At 45.9% G+C, this 10,428-nt stretch overlaps 1 protein-coding gene and 1 non-coding gene across 2 annotated transcripts; both read right to left on the bottom strand.

The window, feature by feature from the left end:
* Nucleotides 1-2,805: 2,805 nt before the first annotated feature.
* Nucleotides 2,806-2,879, bottom strand: TRNAW-CCA. Its single transcript has one exon. It is a non-coding gene; the product is annotated as a tRNA-Trp (tRNA).
* A 3,001-nt stretch (nucleotides 2,880-5,880) lies between these two features.
* LOC119309587 (serine carboxypeptidase-like 51) lies at nucleotides 5,881-9,378 on the bottom strand. The gene is made up of 12 exons (XM_037585563.1): nucleotides 9,228-9,378; nucleotides 9,037-9,137; nucleotides 8,843-8,950; nucleotides 8,459-8,743; nucleotides 8,297-8,364; nucleotides 8,103-8,208; nucleotides 7,818-7,993; nucleotides 7,641-7,710; nucleotides 7,488-7,538; nucleotides 6,561-6,613; nucleotides 6,328-6,460; nucleotides 5,881-6,202 (listed from the first exon to the last, which is right to left on the bottom strand). The coding sequence occupies exons 1-12, from the start codon at nucleotides 9,349-9,351 to the stop codon at nucleotides 6,125-6,127; spliced, it is 1,353 nt and encodes a 450-aa protein (XP_037441460.1). The 5' UTR covers nucleotides 9,352-9,378; the 3' UTR covers nucleotides 5,881-6,124.
* Between the last annotated feature and the right edge of the window lie 1,050 nt (nucleotides 9,379-10,428).

Below are 10,428 nucleotides of genomic sequence, written 5' to 3'. Positions count from 1 at the left end.
ATCGACTTCAGTTAGCAGCAGTAGCGAAGGAATTGCTCCATCGGGTTCAGTTAACAGCCATCGATCGATCGCTCGGGTTCAGTAACGCGTAGCCTGCAGTGCAATCGCTCGGGTTCAGTTAGAGCTCAACGCCTCGCTCGGGTTCAGTTAGAGCTAACGCCTCGCACATGTACGAGAGAAACGCGCATCGCTCGGCCCTCGACCTCCCACCGTAACCGGCAACTCCCCGAAATCCCCCCCCCCTCGCTTCTACCATGGTTTTTTCGTCATGGACGGCCCAAAGAATGTCATGCCGCTGCGTCTCTGGCCCGCCCAAGACGAAAAGCCCATTTCCTGTCATGATTTTTTGTCATAGAAGTAGGAGCCCACCACATCTATGATGATACCGGGCTTTGTCAAAATTATCGTCATAGAAGTGTCATATGTATGACAGAAAAAAATTTCGTTCGGCCCAAAATGTCACGGATGTGTCTTTTTTTGGTAGTGATATGCATTAAAATATTATTCTAAAAATTGAAACCTCCATATCTATCGAACATAAAGTCGAATTTATGATCCATTTGCACATGTGTGTTCATGGTAATGAGGGCTTTGTAACAAGATCAATATTAAAATATTTTGATAAATTTAATTTTTTTTAATTATGAAACATAGCGATGGACTGTAGAACATGAAAAAACCTAATAAAACCTGATAAGAATGAATGTTTATTAAAATCCATATATTAAGTTTGAAGCATATTGATACGAAATGTGATATTGTGATATGCTCTCGACATGCAAAAAAGGTTACAATAAAACATTTGATTTTTTTTTGAATCTATACATCTTATTTATCAAACATGTTTGAAGCACAGTCAACACAACAATTCATGATGGAACTTTGTGAGCGAAGAGTAACTAGATAAAATATATTGTCATTTAAAAGAAATATAAACACTCTTAACACATTCAAATGATTTATCATAATGTTTTATTATTTTTCACAAAAACAATCATGTTGTTTCATTGTGGTTCATCTGTTCGAGATCATATCACAATGTTTCATCCTGTATCATACACTTCAAACTTAATACTACTAATATTAAATAAACATTCGTTTACTCTGCTTAGACATAAGATAGATGCACTACTAGGGAAAAGCCTAGCAGCAGCGCGGGTTTCGGGCCTATTTGTAGCGCGGGGGCCGGCGCTACTAATAAGGCGCTACAGCTAACGTATAGCAGTAGCGCGGGTGCCACCTGCGCTACTACTACGTCCTTTAGAAGTAGCGTGGGTAAAAACCCGCGCTACTACTACCAACGCAGGTTTTTTTTGAATTTTTTTCAAAAAAATATTTCGATTTTTTCCCTAATTTTCAAATTTATGAATTATTTTAACCTCAAATCTCTAAGCAGCGCCGGTTTTGGGCCTATTAGTAGCGCGGGGGCCCGCGCTACTAATAAGGCGCTACAACTAACGTATAGCAGTAGCGCGGGTGCCACCCGCGCTACTACTACGTCCTTTAGTAGTAGCGTGGGTAAAAACCCGCGCTACTACTACCAATGCGGGTTTTTTTTGAATTTTTTTTGAAAAAATATTTCAATTTTTTCCCTAATTTTCAAATTTATGAATTATTTTAACCTCAAATCTCTAATCACCCCTCATCGCTGCTCAATTTAATCTCTAATCACCCCTCATCATTCCAAATCATCTAACTTCCCGGACGGTCACCCATCCTCTCACTACTCCAGCCTGAGCATGCTTAACTTCCGGGTTCTATTCTCCCTCATTTCCAAGTCTGCACTTGTTGTTTTCCCGACAATAGTAAGATGTCAATCCTATTAACCTCAGGAATTTAGCTTGAGTATGAAGTCACACATTTCACTATTTGAGTTTGAAACTATTGTTCTAAAAAATTAGTAACACTAATATTTGTTGAATAATTAGTTTGGCCATAGTTTGACCACAGTTTGGCCATAGTTTGACCAGATTTGACCAAAATTCAAAAAAACTAAAATAATTATTTAGTAACACTAATATTCTAGAATAATTAGTTTGACCACAGTTTGACCACACAGTTTGAAATTTTTTCGACTTTTTCCACTCTAGATCTTAAAAGCCCCGTAACTTTTTTTCTGTTTGGTTTTTGAGGATTTTGAAAATGTTTAATAGGGTTCCCCGGTTACATCCAAATTTAACTTTTCGACTAGATGATTTTTCATATAAAAAACTTTTTCATCCGAGTTAGTATGCAAAAGTTATGCCCATTTTTACAAATTCTCGAGAGATTTTGCAAATAAAGTCGAAATTCATATTTGCAAATTTTCCCAACAACTAGACCACATATCACATGGGAAACTTATTTTCTTTTATTTTTTTGACATTTTGATCATTTTCTTTTATTTATTTTTTAAACTGAAAAGGCGATCCACCGGGGGGGGGGGGTTGTTTAGAGTTTGAAAATGGGACCTTTAGTAGTAGCGCGCTTTTTTACCCCCTCGCTACTACTATGGCACCACCTAGTAGTAGCGAGGGCTAAAAACCAACGCTACTGCTATCAAACTTAGTAGTAGCGAGGTTTTAAAAACCCGCGCTACTACTATGGCATATCCCGGGGGACACGGTAGAGACCGCTTAGTAGTAGCGAGAGTTAAAAACCTGCGCTACTGCTATCAACTTAGTAGTAGCGAGGTTTAAAAACCTGCGCTACTGGTAAGTAGCAGTAAACCTGCGCTACTGGTAAGTTGATAGCAGTAGCGAGGGTTTTTAACCCTCGCTACTAGTAACTTTCTGTGTATAGGCTTTTCCCTAGTAGTGATGGAATCACGCTATGTAGGATTTGAACCTACGACATCGGGTTTTGGAGACCCAGGTTCTACCAAACTGAACTAAGAGCGCTTCTTGTCAAATACTACTAATTTTAAATAAACATTCGTTCCCATCAAGTTCGTATGAGTCACTTACTCGACCAAAATATTCATCCGCTTCTAAGTAGATATGAGGTCCGCACCTTCTGGTAAATCAGGGGCGATCTGGCGAACACTTATGGGTTCTCTCGTGGACTCTCCTCCGATGAGGATGTCGAGGACTCTACATAGGCTAGTCGGTGTCGCTAACGTCCTTCTAGTTTAGACTGTCCTGGAGTTAGGGTCTTGTTGCAAAGTCTCCAACATCGGTCGTGACATAGCCTGGTTGCTCCGTTCTTGCCCTGCCACCTTTTGCTAGAGGTTGGACAAGGTGAGGCATGTATTTGATAGGCTTAGTGGGTGCAGTGGCTAATTCTGAAGTAATGGTCAAAGAATTTGGCGGTTACAAGGTGATTACTCATTGCCTACCCACCTAGCCAAGGCCCCCAAAATAGGATCATAGCCCCCCTTGGCAGAGACCCGCCTACATCCACACATGACCCTCCTCTTCAACCTTCGAAGAACCTAAGTAGTGGATGGAGCCACACTATCAAAAACTATGGCATTCATATGCTTCCAGAGCTCCCAAAGACTAGCATGACAATTACTTATGCTTCCTTCCTCTGACGTTGATCCCCTACCTGCACCACTCCACCATGTGGTCTTGCGACGACGATGTCCAATCAGGCTTGCCCAAGGCTGTCCACACTTTCGACCAAATATTTCTAGCAAAGACATAGGTGATGAGTATATGATTGATTGATTCTTCATGTTAAGGGCGAGTCTCCTAATGTGGTAGTCCCCTCGCCGCCAATATGTCCAAGCACACAAAGAAATGACAATGTAGCGACTCTATAGACTTCCACACAAACACCGAGTATGGTGTCACTTCACGTCATGCGAACTTCTCCGCATAAGGCGATCGAATATAAAAAAAATCACCATTCATTTCCCACGCCCACCTGACCTTATCCGACACATCCATGTTCAGGTAGACCTCTGTAACAACCACCCATAGGGGCATGTCTTCAAGGGTGGCCGCATCCATCTCCGGGTCCACATCCGCATCCCAATTTCCATCGATCACCACCAAGTGCACCGTCCTGTTGGACTTCGCCCTCGTCTTAATGCGACCATCTCCTACCTGAACCCTAGTGGCCACTTGGAAGATTGCCTGTGCCTCCTTAGGCACAGTTATCTTGAATTCTTTCCACAACCTTAGCTGATTAGAACGGGTAAGCCACAACCACCTCAACTGGATTGTGATGTTTAGCAATCTCAGCTTTGGTACCCCCCCCCCCAGTCTACCCGCCCACTCCAGTGCACAAGCCGATTCCTCGGCTTTGGCACACCACAGGAAGCATCTACATATTTTGTTCATGGTTATCATTTTGGGGGTGGATCCACTGCCAGCATTGCATGGTTCGAGATGGCATGTAAGACTGACTTGATCAGCAGCAACCTCCCACTCTTCGGGAACGAAGCTCATCTCCACATCGACAGTTGGTTCGCAAGCTGGTTCACTAGTGGTTGAATCTGCACCCACAAAGTTTTCGAATACTCAAGGGAAGTGTTCGAGTATAATGTTCAACCCTCTCTTCCATCAGATCGATCTTTTTGTTGCATTGGCTAGAGCATGCACTTCTACATGGTATCGGAGCCAAAAAAGTCTTGAGTTCAAGACCCGGTTGGCGCAATTAAAGTACAACCCACTTTTGGTCCATGTTTAGGCATGAGGAAGCCACACATGAGAGGGGGCGGGGGTGTTGACGTAAAAATCTATTGCCTAGTCTCTTTCATAGGATCGGTCTGATGGGTGAACTGGTTAGGTGCATAAACTTACAACCAAGAGGTTCAGGGTTCAAAATCCAGTAAACACAATAAATAATTGTAGCATGCCCCCGCTTCTGCTGCCCACGTCACCCACTACAGGAAGGCACAAATATCTTCAAGGGACATCACTCTTTAACATGTTTGCACACAATCCGAGGCTTTTGAGCTCGGCTTGGCTTAGCTAGCTAGCGCTCGAGGAAAGCCAGCGATGCAAAAAAATGGAACTACCCGATCCGAAAAACCAGATTGGCGTCTGGCTTCGTACAACATCCTCAGCAACCAAAGCCTCCGCCGGTGGTCTAACTCACCGCCCGTCGGGCTAGTCATAGCGGCGGTGGTGGCTGCTTCCACTGGTCATTCCGTAGGCGGCGGTGGCCCTCCATGGCCGCGACAAGGAGGTCGAATGGCACATTGGTGCCTATGCATATGTGTCGGCATACCTGCTAGCATGGTGGTGGTGGTCGCATGCGGCGCTCACTGGAGGTGCAAAGGGGATTTTTCATGTGGAGTGAGGGCAGCGACAAGTTTGGGGCACACCGACTGTCCCTCGCCGTCATCTAGCAATGGAGCAGTGCCTCCGTTGGTCTTGCTAATGTTGCAGTGTTTCTCGCGCTAGTGTGGAATGGCAGCTGCCAAATTCACATCGAGGCATGGACCACCACCTAACGGTCATGGCGGAGGTCTAAGGTGGGAAGACCCCACCAATCTACTAATGCATTTTTGCCCTATCGACGGATGTGACCATTGAGTGAGCCGTCTTTAAGATGCTGATCGGGCACCATTTCATGTCTCGAGTGAAAACTTTTGTTCGGTTTGTTATTAGTCAGCCTCAACAGTGCTGGACTGGCGCTACTATCTTTTTGATGGCGTTGTCTACTTGCTGTTGTGATCGTCTTCACTGGCTGGTCTCAGCTAGTAGGATGAAAATCTTTGTACAAGTCGTCCCTAGACGGATGTGCAACAATGACGCAACGTCGTTTATTCTTTCTTGAAGGTGTTGTTGTGAAAAAGTTGACTTAATCATAGGTGTTATCTCGTATCTTGTAATGGTTCAACGATGGCTACCTTTGTTTAATAATCATTCATCAATAAGAATTTGGTTGTGTCATGATGCAGAGGTTTCCTCCTCCTTTTTGGAAAAAAGAACTTGCAGAAAAAGTACATAAACAAATGTTGATAAGATCGCACTCTTTAAAAAAATATGAAGATGCAACAACAAAACGAAGAAGTTGAAAGTGTATTCTTATTAGAAACAGGGGCGCCACAATGCCACATCCATGGGTTAAATCCAAGGTTACTCTCCACGTCCCCACCACCCCGACCAACACGAGCTGATCCAACCAAACTGCGTGTAGCTGGCTCCCTTTTCGTCCACCCCCTCTGTGCTCCTCCAAACCTCCACTTCTATGAACGAGAAAGAGCCGGAGACTGTGTTATGTTGCCGATCATGTCAAGTGCAACGCATGGCTGATCAACAGGCACCTGCAAAGTCGTCGTCGAATCGGCGCCTTAGATGAAAAATAAAACACTAGCAAAATCTCTGTGATGTCTACTATTCTCTTCAAGATAATTTGTAGCAGAAGTGCTGAATCAAAAGAGTTGCTTACAAAGTGCCCTGCTCCTAGGATCCAGTAGAAATGCAGGTTTTTGTAGGATCTAACAAAGCCCTTGGTGGCTCCAGCTGAGCCACAGTAGAGAGGCTGTCTTGGCAGGGCCAAGAAGTTCTTCAGTCCATCCCATCTGAAACAAGCGATCAGTAGGAGGAGTTCAGGGGCATTTTCCTCAATCCCGTCCTAAAAAAAGAGTTCAAAAGTGACGCCAAAAAATGGTTATCTCGTACTTGAGCTTCTCAACCCATGCTTCTGCGCCGACGGCCGAGCAGATCACGTCGAGCTTCAGTCAAAAGAGAAATTTCAGACTTTACTAACTTGTTGCAAGGATATTTCACTGAATACAATGCTTGGTGGTATAGTTTGCGGTGTATTTTCAGCTGCACATGTTGACAATGTACTGTTTTCGCTGGTCAAATCACAAATGTTTATCTACCTAGTTTTCAGCCATCAATCCCGACCTGCATGTTCTATCTAACGTACTGGACACCCCAAGAGGTGAAAAGAAAATTATCTTTCTGGAAAGCAGACAAATGTCCAGGCTTGTCCGTGGCCCCAAGAAGATGGCTAGATCCATGGCCGGGCTAGATGCCAAACAGAGCCTGAAGAAACGGACGAAGCAATGGCAGCTCACTGACGTTAGAGTGTTGAACCGAAGCGGCAAACCACGTGCAGCTGAAGCTTCTCTTCCTGTGCCTTTGCTGGAAGTGAATCTAGAACTATTTCTGTTACTAATTAAGTTACTACTACTAGCTTGGATGTATTATCTACAAAGAATATACTATTTGTAATGAATACTTTATGTGAAATAGAATGATGTTATGATGTACTCCCTCCGTTCCTAAATATTTGTCTTTCTAAAGATTTCAATAAGTGACTACATACGGAGCAAAGTTAGTGAATCTACACTCTAAAATATGTCTATAACTCTATGTACATCCGTATGTGGTAGTCCATTTGAAATCTCTAAAAAGACAAATATTTAGGAACGGAGGGAGTACTACTTTGACAAAGTCAGAATATTTCGTACCTACCACGGGTTAATGTTTCTCAATTTTCAGCACATGCATTGTAAAATGGCATTTGGTCGTGTCAAAATATATAGTGCATAATAGATTTGTCTTAGTAGCGTACTAGAAATTATAATGAGTACTCACCTGCCCATTGTACACGGTGACATTGACACCATACGACAGGAGCTCATCGACCTGCAGGAGATGTGACAAACTAAATTTACAAAAACTGTAATTTCTAAAAAAAAAAGAGCAGAAAATAGTTTTGTCACGCAATATGATGATATCCCAACCGACCTCCTGAACCCTCGGCTTCATGAAATCGTTGATCAGCGCGTAATAGACACTGTAGGATTGCGCCTGCCATCTGCAAATAGTTTTCAAAACAACTAGTGCTGATATATCATGTGTCTTATTTCAGCCGGTAGTTTTTGTTTGTGAAAACCGGAGTCTGTTCAAATGAGGTCCACTTACACCAGGTCTTTGGGGATGATCTTGAGCTTTTGCTTGATGGCTCCATTCATGGCCTCCTGGATGGAGTCCCCTACGGACTTGCTCTCCAGGTACCTGGAGTACTCCGGCGCCGCCGGAGATGAGCTCGCCGCGACGACCGGATCCATCCCGGTGTCCAGCAAGAAGTTATACACATCCTACATTTATGCATGTAAGTATGTTATACAGGGCCGTTAAGCTGTCCATCATAAAAACGGACGAGGGAATCATGCCCAGATAAAATTATGATGAGTCGCTCCATGTTACCACGTGGCCGCTGTTGACGACGATCCAGTTGAGCATTCGGTTGAGTGTGGACTGCGCTTGCTTGAACTGCCCCGCTGCAACCTGCTGCCTCACCACCTGCGCGTCCCTGTTCAACAATGGCGATCCGGGGTATGAGTTGATCAGAAGATTATGTCTAGTCTCTCTGTAGTTCTTGAGACGAGTCATGGCCGCACTTGTTTGCGTGGTCTGCGCCGTTGCGATCCAGCCTCGACACCTGGAACAAGAGCGTCCCATACGAGGACTGCATGCACGTATGCCCATCATCGGTGTCAGAATCTCAATCACCACAGTTCACGCGGTGGAATGGAAGTACTGCGAGGTTTTTATTTAATTACCGCGAAATCCTCCGGCGAGATCCAGCTGTCTCCGAGCGCCACGCCGCCGAGCGTGAGCTTGAGCTCGCCGGCGCGGACGGCCCTGACGACGGAGACGCCGAGCGTTGCGGCGTACTTGCCGCCGTACGACTCGGCGACGATGAACAGCGGGCTGCTCCGCAAGGTCGTAAGCTCCTTGACGAGGGCCTTGAGCAGCGTGGTCATGTCCGCCGCCGCCTGCAGGTCGGTGGTCACCAGCAGGCTGTCGTCCTCCACGTAGCTGTATCCGACCCCCACAGGGTTGTCCTGTCGATCAGTGTCACACGGCAGCAGCTTGATTCAGCCAAAAAAATGTACGGTAGAAGAAACGCAGAACAACACGATGTGTTTGTCTCCCTGACCGACCACGAAGATGAGGTCGGCCTTGTGCAGCCATGTCGAGCTGCGTGGCTTCATGTCGCCGTTGAGCGGCCCGACCTCCAGGAAGTTGCCGACCCCGACGCCCGACGCTCCCTGAGAAAAAGAAGAAGACATTGACGACGACAGCATATGCCGAGGATAACCAAGTTGGAGCGGGTGCAGATTGATGATCGTAGTACCGGGCCACCCTGCAGCCAGAGGACGGTCGGCCATGGCTTGGTGGGCGTGGACACCCTCTGGGCCTGGGGGCTCTTGTAGTACCACCAGAACAGGTGAGCCTCTGCAACGGCCGGCGCATCCAATCCAAGCAGCGTCAGCGAGAGAACGGAGACGAACAAGCTAGAGTTTGTTACAGTGTCGCCGGACTTACTCGGCCGAACCTCCACGTATCCCCACCGCTGCGTGCCGTCGGCGGTTCCAGCGGTGGTGGCCGTGGCGGCACGAAGCAGAGAGAGGAAGAGGACGGAGACGAGGGCGAGAGCACGGGACTCCATTTGCAGAGCAGCTGGCAGACAGGTTAACGGGAGCTCGCCTGGTTCCTCGTTCCTACAGAGTGCACTGAACGGTTTAAATAGGTTTCCATGTCGGCACGGTTTTTTTCACTGCATCAGGCAAGATTGCAATGGTAAACTTCATGGCGGTGGTTAGAGCGATCCAAACTACTACATGGTCTTGCATATAGAAACGGAGCGAGTAGTTGCTCTGCTAAGAGGACAATAAACAGCTTGGCACTTGTGCTTGTCGTATTGTTTGCGGAGGCAGACAAGCACACGATTACAATCTCGAGAAGAAACTGGTACATGTGTATCGCTGGAGAACACGGTACTTATTTAGATTTTATTTGAGCAGCACTCTGCGCCGGCGCGCGCCGGCCCAAATTTGGGCCGGTCTGCCCGCAGCCGGCAGCTGGCCGATATGCTTGCTAACGACCAGGTTGAAGCTCTCGCCGTTGTGTCGCTTGTAGCTTGCTAGGCAACGGTTGTAGCATTGCCCGTGCCGGTTGTGTAAAGATTTGTGGAAGCGTATCTACCCCGTAGGGCCGCGTGTGGTTTATATTGATAGAGGGCAAAGCCTGCCGTGGCGTACAAGCATTGGACTATCGCAAGGATGCGTCCAGATACATGACGATCGAGGAGAAAGAGTAACGAGGAAGAAATAGTTTAAACAGAAACAGATACAGATATCTCTAACACTCCCCCTCAATCTAAACCCCTTGACTCTTACCAAGGTTGAGATTGTACTTGAAGTCATCTAACCTTCTCATCGTGAGAGGTTTTGTGAAGCCATCAGCAAGTTGATCTCCGGTTGGAATAAACCTGATATCAAGCAATTTACGTGCCACTCTTTCTCTGACAAAATGAAAGTCGACCTCAATATGCTTTGTACGTGCATGAAAAACAGGATTAGCTGAGAGATGGGTTGCACCAATGTTGTCACACCATAATCTTGCAGCTTGTGGGACTTTGATCCCAAGTTCATGAAGCAATGTCTGGATCCACATCACCTCAGCTGTAGCATTTGCTAAGGCTTTATATTCTGCCTCAGTACTTGACCTTGAGACTGTAGCCTGT

This window comes from Triticum dicoccoides, chromosome 1B (genome assembly GCF_002162155.2).
Source record: "Triticum dicoccoides isolate Atlit2015 ecotype Zavitan chromosome 1B, WEW_v2.0, whole genome shotgun sequence".
Taxonomy (NCBI): Eukaryota; Viridiplantae; Streptophyta; class Magnoliopsida; order Poales; family Poaceae; genus Triticum; species Triticum dicoccoides.
Note: the sequence above shows the minus strand (reverse complement) of the source record. Positions and strands in the feature narration are given on the sequence as shown.

What these genes read in the sequence shown, in the direction of transcription:
- LOC119309587 (XM_037585563.1), bottom strand. Translation starts at nt 9,351, where the DNA reads ATGGAGTCCCGTGCTCTCGCCCTCGTCTCCGTCCTCTTCCTCTCTCTG. An exon ending in ATCATCCCCAAAGACCTGGT is followed by an intron (nt 7,711 to 7,817) that starts GTAAGTGGACCT and finishes AACTATTTGCAG; the next exon opens with ATGGCAGGCGCAATCCTACA. An exon ending in TCCTAGGAGCAGGGCACTTT is followed by an intron (nt 6,203 to 6,327) that starts GTAAGCAACTCT and finishes ACGACTTTGCAG; the next exon opens with GTGCCTGTTGATCAGCCATG.